Raw genomic sequence first — 22,443 nt, forward strand, 5'->3', positions numbered from 1 at the left:
CCCTCCATACTTCTCCCATCCACATACCTGTCCAAATTCTTGTTAAACGTTTCACCACTTCAGCTGGAAACTCATTGCACACCCTCACCACTCTGTGTGAAGAAGTTTCCCTCATGTTCCCCCTAAACCTTTCCCCATTCATTCTTTACCTATGTCCTCTGGTTTGTATCTTACCTACCCTCAGTGGAAAAAGCCTATCTACATTTACTCTGTCTATCCCCCTCATAATTTTAAATACCTGTATCAAATCTCCCCTCATTCTTCTACACTCGAGGGAATAAAGTCCTAACCTGTATAAATTTTCCCTGTAACTCAGTTCTTGAAGTCCAGGCAACATCCTAGTAAATCTTTCTATCTTATTGATATCTTTTCTGTAGTTAGATGACCAAAACTGAACACAATACTCAAAATTTGGCTTCACCAATGTCTTATACAACTTTAACATAACATCCCAACTCCTCTACTCAATACTTTGCTTTATGAAGGCCAATATACGAGAAGCTCTCTTTACAACCCTATCCACCTGTGATGCCACTTTCAGGGAATTATGTATATGTATTCCCAGATCCCTATGTTCTACCGCACTCCTCAGAGCCCTTCCATTTACCATATATGTCCTTTCTTGATTTGTCTTTCCAAAATGCAAAACCTCACACTTGTTTACATTAAATTTCATTGCCATTTTTCCAGCTGGACAAGATCCTTCTGCAAGCTTTGAAAACCTTCTTTGCTGTCCATAACACCTCCAATCTTAGTGTCATCTGCAAACTTGTTGATCCAGTTTATCACATTATCATCCAGATCATTGATATAGATGGTAAACCACAATGGTTCTAGTACTGATTCCTGTAGCCACAGGCCTCTAGTCTGAGAAGCAATCTTCCACCTCTACTCTCTGGCTTCTCTAGTCGAGCCATTGTCAAATCCAGTTCACTACCATGAATACCAAGCATTTGAAACTTCCTGACTAATCTCCCATGTGGGACCTTATCAAAGGCCTACTAAAGTCCATGTAGGCAACATCCGCAGCCTTTCATCAACTTTCTTGGTAACCTCCTCTAAAAAGTCAGAAGATTGGTTAAACACGGCCTACTACACACAAAGCCATGTTGACTATCCCTAATCATTCCATGGCTAGCCAAATAATTGTATATCCATTCTCTTAGATCACATTCCAATAATTTACCTACTACTGACGTCAGGCTTACTGGCCCATAATTTCCAGGGTTACTTTTGGAACCTTTTTTAAACAATGGAACAGTGTGACCTACCCTCTAATCTTTTGGCACCACACTTGTGGCTAAGAACATTATAAATATTTCTGACAGAGCCCCTGCAATTTCTACACTAGCCTCTCAAGGACCAAGGGAATATCTTGTCAGGCTCTTGAGGATTTATCCACTCTTATTTGTTTTAAGACAACAACCACTTCCTCCTCTTTAATCTGTACAGGTTCCATGATCTCACTGCATGTTTTCCTGACTTCCCAAGAATCTATGCCCTTTTTCTGACTGAATACTAATTAAAATAAACATTTAAGACTTCTCCCATCTGTTTTGGCTCCATACAAAGCCAACCACTCTGAATCGCAAGGCAACCAATTTTGTATAGCTGTAGAAACCCTTAGGATTTTCCTTCACATTGTCTGCCAAAACAACCTTATGTCTTCTTTTAAGCTTCCTGATTTTTTTCTTGATGTTTTTCTTGCATTTTTTGTACTCCTCAAGAGCCTCATTGCTCCTGTTAAACACTTCTTCTGAACCAGATCCCCAATATCCCTTGAAAACCAAGGTTCCCTCTGCCTGCTAACCTTGCCTTTGATGCTGACAGGAACATACAAACTCTGTACTCTCAAAATTTCACTTTTGAAGGTCCTCCACTTACCTCGCACATCCTTGCCTGAAAACAATTTATCCCAATCCATGCATTCTAGATCCTTTCACATTTCCTCAAAATATGCCTTTCTCCAGTTTAGAATCTCAACCTGAATCCCATAATTAACTTGGTATTATGATCACTTTTGGACCCAAATATTCCCCTACACATACTTCTGTCATCTGTCCTGTCTCGTTCCCTAATAAGAGATCTAGTATTGCACTCTCTCTCTCTAGTTGGTACCTCTTCTGTATATTGATTTAGAAAATGTTCCTGAACACATTTGACAAACTCCAAGCCACCCAGGCCTTTTGCAGTATGGGAGTCCCAGTCAATATAGGGAAAGTTAAAATCTCCAGAAATCACAACCTTGTGTTTCCTGCAGTTGTCTGCTCTCTCTCTCTCTCTCTTTCTCTCTCTCTCTCTCTCTCTCTCCAGATTTGCTCCTCCAATTCCCACTGATCCTGAGATCACTACCTTGGAGGCCCTGTCCTTGAATGTAGCACCTAACTCCCTGAACTCTACTTGCAGGACCTTCTCACCCTTCCTACCCACGACATCTGGCTGCTCACCCTCCCTCCTGAGAATGCCGTGAACTCGATCTGTGATATCTTAGACCCTGGCACCAGGGAGGCAGCATACCATCCGGGATACTCAATCTCTTCCACAGAACCTCATATTTGTCCACCCAACTATGGAATCACCTATCACTACTGCTCACCTCTTCCCCTTCCTTCTTCGCAACAGGACCAGACTCTGTGCCAGAGACCTCTGTGGCTTGTCCCTAGTAAGTTTCCCCCCACCCCCCACAAAAGTGCACTTATTATTGAGGGGGGACAACAACAGCAGTGCCCTGCAATGTCTGCCTGTTAACTTTCCCTCTCCTGACTGTCACCCATTTACCCTCCTCCTGCCTCCTAGGTGTGATAGTGTCCCTATAACTCCTGTCTGTCACCCCTCTGCCTCCTGAATGATCCGGAGTTATCGAACTCCAGATCCAATTCCTTAACTTGGCTTGTCAGGATGCACTTCTCGCAGATGAAGTTGTCAGGGATACTGCTGGCTTCCCTGAAGACCCACATTTTACAAGAGGGGCATTCCCCTGCTGTGGCTGCCATTCCCACTGTCTATGACGAGATGAACAAAATATATATCAAAAAAACCTGCCCTTACCTGTGCCTACCTTCTGAATCCTTTTTGTTCCTCAAATAAGGTGGCCCTTTCTGACTCTTACCTGTTCTCGCCGAAGCCAGTTGAGCCAAAGCCTCACCACTCTGACTCAGCTCACTCCGACGATGACTGCTGCTCCCTTTGTCTTCAACTGTTGAATTCGATTGCCCAAACACAACCAGAAAGATGTCCATATAATTTTCAAGTTTTCTGCACTAATCTTAGAATGGATGAATACAGCATTCAAATAAAGAGCAACATATCAAACTTCAAGTTGCAAAGGTATAGGCTATGTTGTAACTAGTAAAGAGGACAGAGTAAGACTGGGTAAATGGGCACACTGTTGACAGATGTAACCTGACTTAGAGGTAGGTCACAAAATAGAACTGGAGACCACTTAGTTCTACTTCAGATCACTGAAGAGTAATCCAGCTCATCTTCTCCCTCCCAGTCTCTACTGTTCCCAACTTCAGCAATGTTTTTCTTATCTATTTCTCTTCAATAGCTTTCCAATGATGGATCTGTGCTTGCCATCCTATCTGGATTGGAAGTCTAACCTCCATGTGAAAAGTATTTTCATCATGTCACATGTTCCTTTTGCCCATCTCTTTAATCTGTATCCTTTGCCTCATCAACAGCAAAATTATCTGTATCTTTATGACCCAGCATAATCCACCTGTCATTGACTGTGGGAAGCACTGCCTGAAGGAAACAGCAGCATCATCAAGGATCCCCATCACCCAGATCATAACCTATGCTTGCAGCTACCTTCAGGCAGGAGGTACAGAAGCCTGAAGTCCCAGAGCTCTCAGTTATAGAACATTTTTTTCCAACAGCGAGCAAGCTCTTGAACCTCTCCATATTACCCTAATCACAAACTACTCCAGGAACATTCAAGGATCTGTCTGCATGATTAAAACATCCCTTTTTTTGCACCTACCAACTGCAACTAAATATGATTCCTTTTTATACTTTTATATTTTATATTATTATCCTCTTCTGCCTCATGGCCTAACGTGGTCATTTAATTAAAACTATTGTTGGTGTCTCTTACATACCTGTGCAACAAGTAAGAATTTTGGTTCACCACATTTAAATTTTTTAAAAATTTAGACATAGAGCGCCATAACAGCTCTTTGGCGCACAAGCCCACGCCACCCAATTGACCCACAACCCCTGGTATGTTTTGAAGGGTGGAAGGAAACTGGAGCACCCAAAGGAAACCCACGTAGATATGGGGAGAACATATAAACTCCTTACAGACAGCACGGGATTCGAACCTCGGTCCCAGTTGCTGGAACTGTAAAACCATTGTGATAACCATTGCCACCCTTTTAGAACATAGAAATCTACAGTACAGACCCTTCAATCTACAGTAATTGCCTACATATTAACCTTCTCTACCAACTGCCCAGAATTTCCCCACTGTTTAACTCTCCTTTTTTCTCTGTTCCATGTAGCTATCATGTATGATGGTGTCAGTCTTGGTGCTTGCCAAATCATGGTGTTCGGTGGTGAGAGTCACTTTAAATACTTGAGCAGCAGCCCGTTTTTCTTAAAACAACTTCTTTCTTAGTAACTGCCTTGATCATGCCCACAGCCACATTGTCTACTTATGTACAAGATGAAATGCCCTCACACTACGAGTCCAATCTTAGTTCAAGAATAGTATTGGCAGCATCTTAAAATACAATGCCAGTGTGACTAATTCTGGAAAAGCCAAAGAATGTGCCATGGGCATAATCCCTCAAGCCACTGATTGTAAGTGACCTTGGGCTGGAAGTGTTTCTGTTATCAAAGATGCACTTTCATTAATGACATTCAGTTGGGATTTGAAATTAATTTTAATTATTAGTGTTTTCATTGAGTAGCAGATCCATTCAAAGGGTTGAACTTTCTTTGTTCTAAGAGAATTAACATCTTCAACGAGTCATGATATCTAAGAACATAAAAAGTTGTGATTTTTACCATCTCCACAGATCTTAAGAAACCAACTAAAGCCTCATGTTGTTTGCAGGTGGCTCCAGAAATAAAGAACTTAACTAAGCTGAAGATTCTTGGTTTGACTGGAAACCGGTTCCAGGCCTTTCCACAGGAGATTTGCTTCATTGATTCTTTGGAGAAATTATATTTGGGACAAGACCATGGGATAAAATTAATCCATGTGCCTGAGGAAATCTGCCAACTTGTGGTAAGAGGCAAAAAATTTGGAGTGACTTTTCACGGAGCCCTGGCAGGGTCAGTTTTGGTTAGATGGCTTTGGAACACATTCTTGTGAGCTGGTTGTAACTCTCTGAGGTTCAAGGCTCCCACTCAAAAAGATGGGGCTCTAGAAAAGCACTTTAAGCAGTCATCAGGTGAAAGATTTTGCATTTGATGGGAGAAGCTTGTGCTATTTATATCAGGAAAAGATGAGGCAAATGGAAATAGTTGAGAATTCTAATGCAGGTTGAAGCTAGGTAATTGTTGGATCATGATCTGCAGATTTTCTTAGTTCACTTTATGCCCAATGGTAACTGATTGGGCATTTAGGACTGAGATGAAGAGTACTTTCATAATGCAGTAGTTTATAAATGTTTGAAATAGTTAATCTAAGTTGTTCAGTGCATCAAAGACTGAAAGAAGGGATGTGCGGGCATTGGAGAGGTTCAGAGAAGATTCATGGAGTGATTCCTGGAATCAAGGGATTCGCATATGAGAAACATTTGATGGCTCTTGGACTAACTACTCCTAGGAGTTCAGAAGAATGAGGAGGGAGGGAACCTCATGGAAGCATTTTGAATGTTGAAAGCCCTGGACAATATAGATGTGGCAAAATTGTTTCCAATGGGAGGGAAGTCGAAGACAAGAGGGCATATATTCAGAAGGGCACCCATTTAAAACAGCGATACTAAGTGCTGAACCTCTGGAATTTAATACAATGGGTTACTGGAGGCCAAGTCATTCACTATCTGAATAGACAGGGTATTGGGAGGAGTCATGTGATGGAGTAGTGGCTGGTCGGGAAGAACCAGCCCTCTCCAGAGAAAAGGATAAAAGTTGGGAAAAAACAAAGTTCAACAAATAAAAAGTAGAAGGAAAGTATGATAAAACAACCAAGAAGATCCAGAAGATGGCGCCAAATAAAGAAAAAGCCAGAGCGACAGATAAAGAAGAAGAGAGAAAAAAAAACAGAAAGGAAAGAAGACGGCCTTACCTGTACACAGGAGTACGGAGCTCCCATGAAGAAGATCACCTGGCCCCCAAGGCTGGTAAGTGGCCAGCAGGGCGGCGACCTCACCAGCGGCGGACTGCAAAAATGGCTCACGGAGCTCGATAAAGAGACGCAACTGCGCACATAAGTGAAGACACCGATAGAAGGGGGGCCCAGTGTCGGGACCTCCAGCAACGGGACGCCCAGGAGCAGGAAGCCCGGCAGCGGGATGCGACTGACTTAAATGAGAGAGGAAAAAGACCCAGAAAAGGAAGAAGACCAAGACCTACATGGGAAGGAAGAAGGTAAAGGAGATATACAAACCATAGATAAAGACTTTTTTGAAGACCATATGAGGGCATTAAAAGAGATGCTAAGAATTGAATTTTACACAATTAAAATGGAAAAAGCAGAAGATAAAATGCAGAGAGTAGAGATGGCCATTGCAGAGATAGGAAAAAGAGTAGAAGATGTGGAAGAACGAGAGACCGCTGTAGAAATGGAAATAAATGAACTAAGAGGAAAATTGAAAGAAAGAGAGAGAAATCAAGGAGACACAAGATTTGTCACCTCAGAAAATCGTTATGCTGGAAAACTACAGTAGATGCAATAATATAAAAATAGTGAGCGTGAAAGAAGGCGAAGAAGGGACAAACATGAAAGAATTTATAAAAAGATGGATCCCGAAGGTTTTGGGAGTGACAGAATTACAAGAAGGAATAGAAATAGAAAGAGCACACAGACCACTGGTATCGAAGCCACAACCACACCAAAAGCCACGATCCATATTAATAAAACTATTAAGATACATTACAAGAGAAGAAATATTGGAGCCGGCAAAGAACAAAGAAAAAGAAAATAAACTGCCATTAGAATATAAGTGACAAAAAATATTTTTTTACCCAGACATTAGTTTTGAACTTTTAAAGAAGCGGAAGGAGTTTAATATGGTGAAAATGATATTGTGGAAGAAAGGCTACAACTTTGTGCTGCGACACCCAACAGTACTTAAGGTTTTCATCCCCGGGGATGAACAGAATAGACTGTTCTCGGATCCAAAGGAAGCCCAAGGATTCGCAGAACGATTGCCGGATAGAAAAACGAGATGAGGAGGAGTATTAACAAAGACTGCCAAGAAAATGTATAAAAATACGTAGTTAAAAAAAAGACCATGTAAATACAGAGGTTTAAAGTTGAAAAAGAGAAGAGAAAGGGAGGAAAAAAAAGAGCTTTGTTATATGTATAGAAAATGAATAGTGTTTCTCTGGGGAGGGGGGCAAAAACCGTCACTGCAAAATCGGTTGGTGCTTGCAATTAATGTTACAAACCAAGTGTTGTGGTTGTCCGGCAAGGGATTAAGGACAACCCAAAACAGAGGGGCTTCATGTTATTTTGGTTAAAAAGTATATTTTGTGTCATTTGTTGTGGGGATTTTAGGGTATTTTGTGTTCAAATTGTGTTGCTGTGCACTGAGATGAGGAAGGAAATTGAAAGAATAATAACAGAAAAAAGGAGGTGAGGGGCCGAGGAGGCGAGAGAGAAGTGAAAACAAAGGTATAAGCTGGCTTCGCTGAATTATATGACCATAAACATTAATGGAATACACATCCAAATTAAAAGGAAAAGGACAGAATAGATATCGCATTTGTGCAGGAAATGCATCTCACCGAGGCAGAGCAGAGCAAATTGAAGAGAGACTGAGTAGGTCATGTAGTGGCATCATCATATAGTTCAAACGCCAGGGGAGTAGCTACACTAGTCAATAAAAATGAACCAATCAATATAAAGGAAGAAATAACAGATCCAGCGAGCAGGTATGTAATGATGAAGTGCCAGAAATTTGCTTAATATTTACATACTTATTGAAGAAGATCAAGAGTTTATACAGGGCATCTTCCTAAAAATAGCGGACACGCAGGGAAACATTCTGATTAGTGAAAAGGGAAGATATGGAGAAAAAGAGAGAATTGGCAGATAAAAAAATAAAATATTATAAGACTAACTCCTAACTCCTTGGGATGACAGCCATTTCAGTCAACTTCAGCCATATCCATTCATACCACTGTCTGACTGTGGCCTCTTGAAGGGCTGAGATGGCCTGTTCCCATGCCATAAACTGTTATATGGTATATGGTTATTACAAACATATAAGATGGAGAAGAACATAATGAAAACAAAACAAAGATATTATGAATTGGGAGAAAAAAAACTCAAAAAATATTGGCCTGGCAACTTAAAACAGAGCAAGCTAAAAGAACTGTATTGGCGACAAGGAAAGATGATAAACAGATCACATACAACCCAATAGAGATCATTGAAAATTTTAAGGAATTTTATAAACAACTGTGCCAAACTGAAAACACAGGAAAGAACAATAAAACAGATTGAGTTTTTAGCTAAAATCGAATTGCCACAACTGCAAGTAGAGGACCAATTGACAAAGCCTTTTAAAAATGGATGAAGTACAGGACATATTAAGGGAACGACCAAACAATAAAATATCAGAATTCCAATAGAATTTTATAAAGCATTTAAAGATTTATTTATCCTGCCCCTCCTGGAAGTAATGAAGCAGGTTGGAAGAGACTCAAAATTTACCAGAATCATGTAAGACAGCAATAATTACAGTAATACCAAAAATTGGGAAGGACCCATTAACACCAGCATCGTACAGACCAATATCTTTACTAAACACAGATTATAAGATAATAGGAAAACTATTAGCAAACAGGTTGACTGACTGCGTACCAAAATTGGTAAAGCAGGACCGAACTGAATTTGTTAAGAAAAGATGAGCAGTAGACAATGTTTGTAAATTTATTAATTTAATTCATGCAGCACAAATGAATAAAAGGCCAATGGTGGCGGTTACACTAGATGCAAAAAAAGCCTTTAACAGGGTAGAGTGGAACTATTTGTTCAAAGTGCTTCAGAAATTTAAACTCACGGGAAAATATATTAATTGGATCAGGGCATTATATAATGGGCTGTTAACAAAAGTATTAGTAAATGGATATATATCAAATCATTTTAAATTGAGCAGATCAACTAGGCAGGGATGCCCATGGTCCCCCTCATTGCTCGCCTTGGCAATAGAACCATTGGTGGAGCTGATAAGAAAATAAAATAAAATAAAAGGAATAAAAATAATGAGAAAGAATACAAAATCAGCCTATTTGCGGACGACATCATAGTATATTTAACAGAACCAGAGAGATTAATAAAAGAGCAATACATGAAACTAAAGGAGTATGGAGAAATATCTGGGAACAAGGTTAACACAAATTAAAGCAAAGTGATGTCAATGAGTAAAATGGATTATACAGAACACAAAAAAAATATCCATTAAATGGCAATCGCAAGGGTTACGATATCTTGGTATCAGGATGGACAATAACCTAAATTATTTGTACAAATTAAATGATCAACCATTAATAAGGAAAATACAGCAAGATTGGAATTGGAAAGAGTTACCGTTAACGTTGATAGGGAGGGTGAACTGCATTAAAATAAACGCATTTCCACGGGTACAATACTTATTTCAAACATTATCAATTCCCTTGACAGGGAAATTCTTTGTAGGACTAAGTAGAATAATAAGGAAGTTTTTATGGAAGGGGAAAAAGTTGAGAGTAGCACTGGATAAACTAACAGAGATACAAGCAAGGAGGGTTACAGTTACCAAACCTTAAAAACTATTACAGAGCAGCACAGCTAAGATATTTATCAGATTTTTTATCAGACGGGAGAAAATCTGGATTGGACAAGGATAGAACTAGATAAAATAGGAGAAAAGGTATCGGAACATATACTTTATAAATGGGATGAAAAGCTGGTGCAATACAATAATTCACTAGTACTGCATCACATACTTAAAATAGGGAAGAGAATACACATGGTCTGAAAAAAGATAAATGACCAAATACCAAAAATGCTACTGACACAAAACCCACTAATCCCTTTTATAATAGACAACTTATTTTTTAGAGAATGGGCGAGAAAAGGAATCAAGGGAATAAAAACTTGCTTTTTGGGAAATAATTTATTGAAATTTGAACAATTGAAAGACAAATACGGAATAACACATGGTACAATGTTTGTATATTACCAGTTCAAAGCTTATTTAAAGGACAAATTGGGAAACAGTTTGAGATGACAAGAAGGAAGCAGCTATGAATATGTGATTACAGACACAATGATAATAATTTTTTTTATCACAAACATGCACATTAAACTGCAATGCAAAGAAGCAGACGAAACAAGGTATAAACCTAAGCAAAGCTGGGAAAAAAGTTTAAATATAAAGATAAAAAACAAAACATGGGAAGAGCTATGTACAGGAACTATGAAGAACACAATAAACACGTATTGTACGTATGATACAATATCATTGGTTACACAGACTATATTATCACCCCTCAGAAATTAAAAGAGTGGGACCCAACAGTATCGGATAGATGCTTTCACTGTCAACAAGAAATTGGAACAACAATACACGCAATTTGGGCATGTACAAAAGTGAAAACTTTCTGGAAAGAACTAAGTCAGATATTAAGCAAAATCACAAAAAACAACATACTAAAAAAACAGAAATTTTTCTGTTAAATAATATGAGACAAAGGACTCTGTCTCAAACTAGATCGAGCCCAAAAAAGATTTCTTATGATAGCCCTAGCAGTAGCAAAAATGTGCATAATGTCAACCTGGAAAATGGAAGGAGAGCCTGAAAATACAGCAATGGTACATGGAAATGAATAAGTGTATTCCATTGGAAAAAAATTACGTATAACCTAAAAAACAAATATCCATTGTTCGAAGAAATTTGGGAACCATACATGAAATATGAAAGAAAATGCCAACTTTAGATTCCATCTCCTAAAGTGACAAGAAGATAAACCTCATTAGACTTAAATATGTAAAAGTGGATGACACGACTTTTGTTTTTTTCCTGTGGATTTTGTTTTCTTGTATTTTGCATGTTTAATATTTATTGGTTTTTGAGGGGGGTGGGGAGGGAGGGAAGGGGGGAAAAAGAAAAAATGTCACTGTGTATATTTAATGAAGAACATTTGTATATATTGTTGATATGATTCATAGAGCAATAAATAAGTTATTAAAAATATTAAGGGGAGAATAAAAGTTAAGAGGAGAAAGCAAGGGAGTAGGGCTGAGTGGGACAATGGATCAGTACATGTTGGTAGTTAATAGGCTGAATGTCCTTCTGTTTATATATTATGGTCTTGGGAAAATATTTTCTTGTAGGAGATCACTGAAGCTTCCAACCTGGAATCACATTTCATTAAGTTGGACTAGTCTATTAAAAAAGGGCAGCACAGTTGATGCAGTAGTTAGCACAACGCCTTTAGTGATCGGGACTGGGGTTCGAATCCCCCACTATCTGTAAGGAGTTTGTACGTTCTCCTTATGTCTGCGTGGGTTTTCCCCAGGGGGTCCGGTTTTCTCCCATCTTTTGAAATGTACCCGGGATCTAGATTGATTGGATGTAAATTGGGCAGACAGATTTGTGGGCTGAAAGGGCCTGTTAATGTACTGTATGTATAATCTAAGGAAAAAGGAAGCATAGTAATGATTAATATTCCAGATACTACGATCAGTCTAATTATAGCCTGAACTCATTATTTATGTTTGCAGAATCTGAAGGAATTGTATATCGAAAACAATGAGATTGAATTTTTACCAGCAACAATTGGGTTTCTGCAGAACCTGACTGTGCTCGACTGTCATAAAAACCGGCTGCTGGAGATACCCGAATCCATTTCAAATATTCACGGTACATTGCTCCATCTCTCCCTAGCCCAGGCTGAGACTCGAGATGAAGATAACAGGGAATGGGAAAATAGATTCGTTCATTATTAAAGGGTGGGGCAGACTTGATGGGCTGGAGAGACTATTTCTGATTCTATGGCTTATGATATCTCAAGGGTTTCTTCTTAGTGCTCCAGTTTCCCCCAACATTGCAAAGACATACAGGGCTAGTATATACCATTGGTCATACTGGCAAATTTGGGCACCACAGGCTTGTGGGCTGTAAGGGCGTGTTAGATGCTGGATCTCTAAATTAAATGACCACTATTACTCTACTCGTCCTCAATGTATTGAAATACAAAAACTGGAAACTTGAGCAAACAATGAGCTACTGGAGGGGCTAAGTGGGTCAGGCAGCATCTTTAGGCTGAAAAGGTCAGTCATTGTTTTGGGTCCCAATCCGTTGGTGAGACTAAATGGGAAGAGAGCAACTTTCAATAGGTAGAAGAAGATGGGGATGATCTCAGGGTAGTGATTGGGTAGTGGAGAGATAGGTAGAGGAAGGCAACACTAAGAAACAGTAAGGTTAAAGTAAAACACAAGAATGGAGGTAGTTAAAGAAGAGATGGAAACAGTGGAACGAGAGAGAGGGGAGAGGGGTTTACTTAAAATTTAAAAAATAATTCAATGTTTATGCCACTGGATTTAAGGAACATAGGAAATAGGAACAGGAGTAGGCCAAAAATGGCCCATCGAGCCTGCTCCGCCATTCAATAAGATCATGGCTGATCTAATTTATGACCTAACCCCACCTACCTGCCTTCTCCCCATATCCCCTAATTCCTCTATCATGTAAAAATTTATCTAACCGAATTTTAAATATGTTTACTGAGGCAGCCTCAACCACTTCCCTGGTAAGAGAATTCCAAACATTCACTACTCTCTGGGAAAAATTATTTTTCCTCATCTCTGTCCTAAATCTACTCCCCCGAATCTTGAGACTGTCCTCTCGTTTTAGTTTCCCCGGCCAGCTCAAAAAACCTTCCTACATCTATCCTATCCATACCCTTCATAATCCTATATGTTTCTATAAGATCTCCTCTCATTCTTCTGAACTCGAGCGAATACAATCCTAGACAATTTAATCTTTCATCATAAGTCAACCCCTTCATCCCAGGGATTAACCTAGTAAACCTCCTCTGGACCGTCTCCAAAGCCAGTATATCCTTCCTCAAATATGGAGACCAGAACTGGACACAGTACTCCAGGTGCGGTCTCACCAGAACCTTATACAGTTGCCACATGACCTCCCTACTCCTGAATTCAATTCCTCTAGCGATGAAGGCCAACATTCCATTTGCCTTCTTAATAACCTGCTGCACCTGCAACCTAACTTTTTGCGATTCATGCACAAGCCCTCCCAAGACCCTCTGCACACCAGCATGCTGTAGTTTTTCACCCTTTAAATAATATTCAGCTCTTTTATTTTTCTTGCCAAAGTGGATAGCCTCACACTTACTAACATTGTACTCCATCTGCCAGACCTTTGCCCACTCATCCAGCTTAACTCTATCCCTCTGCAGACTCTCCACATCCTCATTACAATTTGCTCTTCCTCTCAATTTGGTGTCATCCGCAAACTTGGCTCCACCACATTTTGTCCCCTCCTCCAAGTCATCAATGTAAATGATGAACAGTTGTGGGACTAGCACCGACCCCTGTGGCACCCCACTTACCACTCTCTGCCAACCTGAAAAACTCCCACTTATCTCGACTCTCTGCCTCCTGTCAGACAACCAATTTTCGATCCACGCCAATAGACTTCCCGGACTCCACTTTCCGATAAGTCTCTTATGCAGCACCTTATCAAACGCTTTCTGGAAATCCAAATATACAACATCTATCCACCGCACCCATTATATCCTCAAAGAATCCTAACAAGTTTGAACAAGATCTTCCCTTTCTCAAACCATGCTGCGTCTGCCTGATTGAACCCTTACGTTCCAAAAGTTTCACTATTTCATCTTTAATGACGGCTTCAAGCATTTTTCAAACTACAGACGTCAAGCTAATTGGCCGATAATTTCCAGACTTCTGCCTACATCCCTTCTTAAAAAGTGGCGTGACATTTGATGTCTTCCAGTCTGCCAGGACCTGCCCAGAATCCAAGGAATTTTGGTATATGACCACCAATGCATCAACTATAACTTCTGGCATTTCCTTCAGAATCCTTGGATGCATATCATCAGGACCAGGTGATTTGTCTGGCTTTAGTCCCATTAGTTTCTCCATCACTACTTCCTTTGTAACAACTATTTTATCAAGGCCTTCCCCAACATTCGCATCCTTAACTCCGCATTTGGGCATGCTGAACGTGTCTTCCACCATGAAGACTGACACAAAACATTTGTTCACTGCCTCGACCATTTCCTCATTTTTTGCTATCAGTTTTCCTTTCTCATCCTCCAACGGTCCGATGTTAACTCCGGCCACCCTCTTCCGTTTTATATATTTATAAAATTTTTTGCTGTCTGTTTTTATATTTTGTGCCAATTTACTTTCATAATCCTTTTTCCCATTTCTTATTACGCACTTTGTAACCCCTTGTTGTCTCTTAAAGTTATCCCAATATTCCAGTTTCCCACTGCTCTTTGCAGCTTTGTACACCTGCACCTTCAATTTTATACTCTCCTTTATTTCCTTTGTTAATCACGGCTGTCCAGAAGGAATATAATGTATTGTTCCTCAAGTTTATGTCTGACCTACCCTAACAATCAGGAAGGCTAAGGACAAACACAATCTGTGTGTGAATGGTGAAGGGAATTGAAATGGTTGGCCACTGGAAATTGAAGCATAGACCCACAGACAATGTTGCACGTGTTTGCCGAAGCAGTCACCCAATCTGTGTTTGGTCTCACCAATATAGAGGAGGCTAACCTAACATGGTGCATTCGGTATACTCAGTGTGCCATGTTCCTCTCTGAATCTATTCCTCCCCCCCCCCCCCCCCCCCCCCCATCATGATATCTAAAAGGGTTCACTTGTTTGAGAAGAGGATAGTTCCTGGGGACCTCCACACTATCACTCTGTTTGTTCTGGTGGTAACCCATCTAACTGAATTAACCTTTGGTTTGACCACTTCACTGAAACTCATATTTATGATCCTCCTCCTGTGTTGTACTCAGTGAGTCCAAATGCTACTCTAACTGGTGAATGAGGCCTGTGAGGAGCTGCAGCCAAACATATTTGCGGCAGACGTCATCATCAGGAACACCTAACTTTTCGGCCGATTTTAAGCAGAGAGGAAGCACACCACTCCACTGACATTAAAATAAAACAAATGGAGACTTAGGAGAAAGAAAGAAATCTTCCTTTACTCTGTCACAGCATTCTGGGATAGATCCCATAAGACCAATCCAATTTCATGTTTTACAACACATCCCAAATCTCTTCTCAATATCATTGTGCCATAGATTAACAACACATCCTTCCAAATTCTCACCATCATTCATGTTCTCCTTGGTGAATTCCAATGTGAAGGACTCACGCAGGATCTCCCTTGGACAGCAAAGACACCCAAGTCAGACTATTATTTATAGACCACATTTCCACTTTCAATTCAATAGTGTCAAACAAACTAATCCCCAAGCGACACAAGCTTGGTCTCAGCACCCCTTCTCTGTAATTGGATCTCTGATCTTCTTTCCAGCACCTCCTCCATGATCATCCTCAACATGAGGACACCATAAGACTGCGTCGTCCTCTACTTTACTCCCTGCACATCAATGATGATGCAGCTCCAACTCCATCTACACAACCGTAATAGGCAGGATGTTTAACAATGGAGCACAGTGCAGAAGAGAGATATTGGCACTTGTGGCTTGATACCAAGACAGCAACCTCTCCATGAATGTCAGTAAAACTAAAAAGTTGGAAATAGACTTCCAGAAGAAGGGAGGAGCTCACTCCCATTTCTACAATAGTGGTGCTGTGGTGGACATAGATTCATGGAGACAAACATCTTCAGTGGCTTATCCTGGTCTTCCTAGGAGAAACAGGAGGAGGAGGAGGCCATCCAACCCATCAAGCTTCCTCTGCCATTTAATAAGATCATGGTTGACCTGGCAATGGACTCAGTTCCATCTATCTGCCTTTTCCCTAGCATCCTAAATTCTCTTACCATGCAAAAATCTAACTGTCTTAAATATAATGAGGAAGCCTCTACTGCTTCCTTGGGCAGAGAATCTCATAGATTCATTACTCTCTGCAAAAAGCAATTCCTCCTCATTTCTGTCCTTTAACTACTTCTCCACATTTTAAGGTGACGTTCCCTAGTTCTAATCTCACCAACCAGTGGAAATAACTTTTCTGCCTCGGTTATCTATTTCTTTCATAATTTTAAATGTTTCTATAAGATTCTTCTGTTTTCTAGCCAACTCAATCGCTCCTCATTAGCTAAGCTCCTCATCTCCAGAATCATTCTGGTGAATCTCTGCTGCACCACCTCCAAAGCCTTTTTGAAGTAAGAAATGAGACTTGCATGCAGTATTGCAGGTGCAGCTCACCAGTACCCTGCACATTTACATCAGAGCCTCCCTGCTCTTAAATTCAATCCCTTGAGCAATGAAGCCAACATCCCATTAGCCTTCTTAATCATCCAATTGATCTTCAAACTGACCTTTTGCAATTTAAGCACAAGCAGAAAAAACCGTTCATCTGAACAACAGTTAATATTAATATTACTCACCATTTAAATAATGTGATCCACTATCTTTTATTCCAAACTGGATGACCACACATTTACCAACATTATACTCCACCTGCCAGACTCTTGCCCATTCATTTAATCCACCCAGATATCTTGCAGACTCTCCATAATTTGCTTTTTCATTCAATTTAGTGTCATCTGCAAACATGCATTCTCTACACATGGTTTCTCTTTCAAATCAGTTGCAGCCTTAACACCAAACCCTATAGGACTCCACTCACACTGATTGCCAACTCTCTTTATCCATCCACCTTTCAACTCCATGCATTCTGATGAATAAGCTTATGAAGTGACAAAGGATGAGAGGTGATTTAATAGAGGTATACAAGATTATAAGGGGCTTAGATAGGGCAGTCATGTGATGTTGAGGCTTTATAGGGCACCAATGAGGCTCCACTTGCAGTGTGGAGTACAGTTTTGGGGTCCTTATTTAAGAAAGGATGTGCTGGTAACAGAGAGGGTTCAGAGAAGAATCATAAGAATGAAGGAATGTTTGACAGCTCTTTGACAAAATGGCGGAGTGACTGTAGCTCACACCGGCCACTCCAGACATGGGTGTTACATCTACCTAAGTAGGTGCTGTGAAGGAACAGTGAAATGGATTAAGGACGGACTCTGGAACGACAGGGAATAGGAAAGGCAATTCTGGGGACATCACAAAGGAAGCAGACCCCTTGAAAGTCGCCACGGTCTGACCCGAGTGGCTGGTGCTGGCGGCGGAGAGCTCGTTGTGACCTGGTGGTCAGGACGAAACCCTCTGTGCGTGGAGGCTGGAGTCGGCGGGACCTCAAGACTGAAATCAGCAGGGCAGCGACCGGAAGCCTCAAAGTGGATGCGGCAGCAAGGTCCGTCTGCATTGCTGGTGGCAGTGCCGTGTTGGGTGGAAGAATGGCAAAGGGTCGAGGAAGTAGTCCGAAGGTCTGGAATGGTGAGCTGTGTGCTGGCTTGGGCATCCAAGGCAGGCGTGTCGGCTGGGAGTGCAGGCCATAGTGGCAATTGGTTCTGGGACCAAGGCTCTGAGGAACTGTTGACTGAGGGATTTTCCCTGAAAAATAGGCTAGAGAACTCTCTGTACCATCTGTGGCCTGGTAGCATTCAGAAAGATCAGACGTCAGCACAGCGGAAGACTGCACCAGCCTCTGGATGGGGGGCAGTGGTGGGGGGAGGGGGGGAGCGGAAACGGCAACTGCTGAACCAGGAGTCAATTATGGCGATATGGACATTGCTATCCTGTCTTACTGAGCCAATGGTCTGATCTCGACTATAAACCACCATTATTTTACTCTTATGTACTTTTTTTAGTATTCTATTGAAGTAGAATGTTTGAATGTCTAATGTAATGTTATGCTGTTAATTTGTAAGAGTTAAAACTGTAATTGGGAGGCTGGGACAAGATGGCAGCCATGGTTTGTAATGCTGCACAGCAGCCCCTTGCTACGGTGCCATTTTGCCCACTCTTATGTTTGGTCTTATGTATAGTATTATGTTATTAAGTAACACCTTGTCCTGGAGAAACACAATCTCATTTTATGGCTGTTTTACGTTTTTAAAAATGACAAACTCTGACTGACTGACTATTGGACTGTGCTCATTGGAGTTCAGAGGAATGAGGGGACTTCATGGAAGCATTTCAAATGGTTAAAGGCCTGGATGTAGTAAGTTACTTCCCATGGTAGAGGAGCTGAGGATAAAAGGGCACAACTTCAGGATTGAAGGATGCCCATTTAAAACAGAAATACTGAGGTATTTCATTAGCCAGAGTGTGAACCTCTGGAATTTTCTACCATGGTGGGAGGGAGATATATACACCGACAGTGGGTGTATTTAAGGCAGATATCTGAATAAATTAATATTTTAAAAAAATAATTTTACACATGCAGCATGGTAACAGGCCCTTCCAACTCTACTGATTTTATATTTTCCTCATCTATTCTTTCTTTCTTTATTGCTTGCTTACTGCTTCTTTGTTGCTTTTTAAGGTTTTCCTAGTTTTCAGTTTTTCTACCATGAAAAAGTCACCCTTCTTTGTAATCATTTGCTTTGAATTTGATGCTTTCCTTTATTTCCCTAGCTCTCCAAGTCTGCCTTTCCCTTCTCTGACAGTCCTTGATTTTAATTGGACATACTCCACTCTTCCTGACCTGTCCCACCATTTAAACTGTGCTCCCAGACTATGTTATGAAACTCCTGCCTCAGCCTGTTGTAATCTCTCTTGTTTAGGCTGGCTTGAGATCTTATTATTGCACCCTGCATTTGTATAAGAAATTCAGTCATACTGTGATCACTTTCCAACAAGATCCTCAACTCCAAGGACTGAGATGAGTAGTTTTTTCACTCAGAAAGTTAAGAATGTGTGGAACTCAAGTTGTTGACCCTAGTTCTTTATATGTATTCAAGGGGGATTTGGATGTTGCCGTCAAGGCTAAAGCTCTCAATGGATAAAGGAAGTATACTGAAGTCGTGTGATCAGCCATGATCATATTGAATGGTGGTATAGGTTCACAGGGCTGAATGGCCCATTCCTGCATCTATTTTCTAAGATTCTGACCATCAGTACTCCCTCCAACATTTCTGGACCACTGACATCCAGCTCATTGGCCTGCAGTTGCATGGTTGGTTCTTCCTGTTCTTTTTTAAATTATGGCACATTAGCCGCCTCCAGTCTCCTAGCACTGAATTGAAGCCAAATACAATGTAAATAGCTCAGCAATGGCCTCTACAATTTCTTCCCTCATGATTTGTTCAAATTACTCATCACTACAACCTTTTTATTTTTGCACTTTGTAGAATCTGCCTTTCTATCTGCTCCTTAATGTCTCTTTTACTGGTGGGGGTGGAGTCTATAGTGTACACCTAGTATGATTATTGTCCGCAAAAATGGAAAGGACATAGTACTTATCTGTCAATTTGGGGCATCCCGGGTTCTGAAGGCCATGCTTCTTCATGCGAACATGCACCCAGCTGGCAATTGTGTGGTGGGCCTGCATGCAGACGGGGGTGGGGAGTTTGGGTCAGGAACGTTTAGCGCAAATGTGTACTTGTGGCGTGAATGATCTTCAATGACAACATAGAGTGGAGTATGGACTGTGATCTTTGAAGGAGGGTGAGTAACTCAGTTTTGATTCAATTTTTAAATGTTTTTGTAAGATTTTCTAATGAGTGTTTTTAAGCATTGCTTAAAGAGAAACACATTAGAAAAATAAAACTTTTATTGGTATTTGCAGATCATGTGAACTATGTTAATAGGTGAGTAAAAATGTAACCAACTGAGAGAATGGGCCAGTAAGTGGATGATGGGGTTTAATGCAGACAAGTGTGAGGAATTACATTTTGGAAGAGCAAATCAAGGAAGGACATACACTGAGGAGTGCAAAGAGACCCAGGGATATAGATACATCATTTTCTGAAGATGATGTCGCAGGTGGACAGGGTTGTAAAGAAAGATTTTGGCATCTTGGCCTTTATAAATTTAAGTATTAAGTACAGTGATGATGATGATGGCATCACGAAGGTCCTGAGGGAGTTTTCCTTGGTCCCAGCAGAGCTTGAAAAACTCATGCAGTTTGTCATGCAGAGTTTTGCCGCTAGCCTTCCAGACCTCTGGGGGGGATTCCATCCATACCTGCTGCTTTGCCACTTTTCAGTTGTTCAATTGCTTTATATGTCTCTTCCCAGCTGAGGACCTCATCCAGCTCTAGCCTTAAGGGCTGTTGAGGGAGCTGGAGCAGGGCAGATTCTTGGACTGAGTGGTTGGCACTGAAAAGAGATTGGAAGTGTTCTGACCATCGGTTGAGGATGGAGATCTTGTCGCTGAGGAGGACTTTGCCGTCTGAGCTGCGCAGCGGGCTTTGGACTTGGGGTGAAGGGCCGTACACAGCCTTTAGAGCCTCGTAAAAACCCCTGAAGTCGCCAATGTCCGTGCTGAGCTGGGTTCGTTTGGAGAGGCTAGTCCACCACTCATTTTGGATCTCCCGGAGTTTGCGCTGAAGATGGCTGCATGCGCGACGGAAGGCTCGTTTCTTCTCTGGCCAGGACGGCTTTGCAAGGTGAGCCTGGTAGGCAGCTCGCTTCTTTGCCAGCAGCTCCTGGATTTCCTGGTTGTTTTCGTCAAACCAGTCGTTTTTCCTGGAGGAGAAGCCCAGTATCTCTTCAGTGGATTGCACTATGGCAGTCTTCAGCTGATCCCAGAGGGTTTCAGGGGACAAGTCCATGAGGCGGATTGCATCCTCGAGCTTTGCTTTGAGGTTTGCCTGGAAGTTTCCTCTCACTTCGTCTGACTGCAAGTTTCCAACATTGAACCTCTTTCTGGGGGCTTTACTGTTCCTGGACTTTGGCTTGAAGTGAAGGTTGAGCTTGCAGCGAACAAGCCGGTGGTCAGTGTGGCATTCCGCGCTGGGCATGACCCTGGTGTGGAGCACATCTCGTTTGTCTCTTTCACACACCAGGACGTAGTCCAGGAGGTGCCAGTGTTTGGATCAGGGATGCATCCAGGTAGTCTTCAGGCTGTCCCTCTGCTGAAAAAGGGTGTTTTTAATGACAAGCCGCTGTTCTGCGCAGAGCTCCAACAGGAGGCGCCCGTTGTCGTTGCACTTGCCATCATCATCACCCTATAAAAGGCGAGAAATCAGACTGCTCAAACTACAGGGGAATCACGCTGCTCTCCAGTGCAGGCAAAATCTTCGCTAGGATTCTCCTAAATAGAATAATACCTAGTGTCGCCGAAAATGTTCTCCCAGAATCACAGTGCGGCTTTCGCACAAACAGAGGAACTACTGACATGGTCTTTGCTCTCAGACAGCTCCAAGGAAAGTGCAGAGAACTAAACAAAGGACTCGATATCACCTTTGTTGACCTCACCAAAGCCTTCGACACCATGAGTAGGAAAGGGCTTTGGCAAATACTAGAGCACCTCGGATGCCCCCCAAAGTTCCTCAACATGGTTATCCAACTGCACGAAAACCAATAAGTCGGGTCAGATACAGGATTGAGCTCTCGGAACCCTTCTCCATTAACAATGGCGTGAAGCAAGGCTGCGTTCTCGCACCAACCCTCTTTTCAATCTTCTTCAGCATGATGCTGAACCAAGCCATGAAAGACCTCAACAATGAAGACGCTGTTTACATCCGGTACCGCACGGATGGCAGTCTCTTCAATCTGAGGCGCCTGCAAGCTCACACCAAGACACAAGAGCAACTTGTCCGTGAACTACTCTTTGCAGACGATGCCACTTTAGTTGCCCATTCAGAGCCAGCTCTTCAGCGCTTGACATCCTGTTTTGCGGAAACTGTCAAAACGTTCGGCCTGGAAGTCAGCCTGAAGAAAACTGAGGTCCTCCATCAGCCAGCTCCCCACCATGATTACCAGCCCCCCCACATCACCATCGTGCACACAAAACTCAAAACGGTCAACCAGTTTACCTATCTCGGCTGCACCATTTCATCGGATGCAAGGATCGACAACGAGATAGACAACAGACTCGCCAAGGCAAATAGCGCCTTTGGAAGACTACACAAAAGAGTCTGGAAAAACAACCAACTGAAAAAGCTCACAAAGATTAGCGTATACAGAGCCATTGTCATACCCACACTCCTCTTCGGCTCTGAATCATGGGTCCTCTACCGGCATCACCTACGGGTCCTAGAACGCTTCCACCAGCGTTGTCTCCGCTCCA

General features: G+C 41.6%; 1 protein-coding gene across 3 annotated transcripts in view; it reads left to right on the forward strand.

Annotated features, from left to right (window-relative positions):
- LOC138742787 (leucine-rich repeat and IQ domain-containing protein 4-like) overlaps positions 1-22,443 on the forward strand; it is a 48,568-nt gene that overhangs the window by 10,235 nt on the left and 15,890 nt on the right. For 2 of the 3 annotated variants that reach the window (XM_069897723.1, XM_069897726.1), the window contains exons 3-4: positions 5,063-5,236; positions 11,891-12,029. In XM_069897723.1, the coding sequence (XP_069753824.1) occupies positions 5,063-5,236; positions 11,891-12,029 (313 nt within the window). Of the gene's footprint in view, positions 1-5,062; positions 5,237-11,890; positions 12,030-14,147; positions 14,260-22,443 lie in introns of all 3 variants that reach the window. The other variant, XM_069897724.1, reaches the window with a different exon arrangement.

This window comes from Narcine bancroftii, chromosome 9, assembly GCF_036971445.1.
Source record: "Narcine bancroftii isolate sNarBan1 chromosome 9, sNarBan1.hap1, whole genome shotgun sequence".
Taxonomy (NCBI): Eukaryota; Metazoa; Chordata; class Chondrichthyes; order Torpediniformes; family Narcinidae; genus Narcine; species Narcine bancroftii.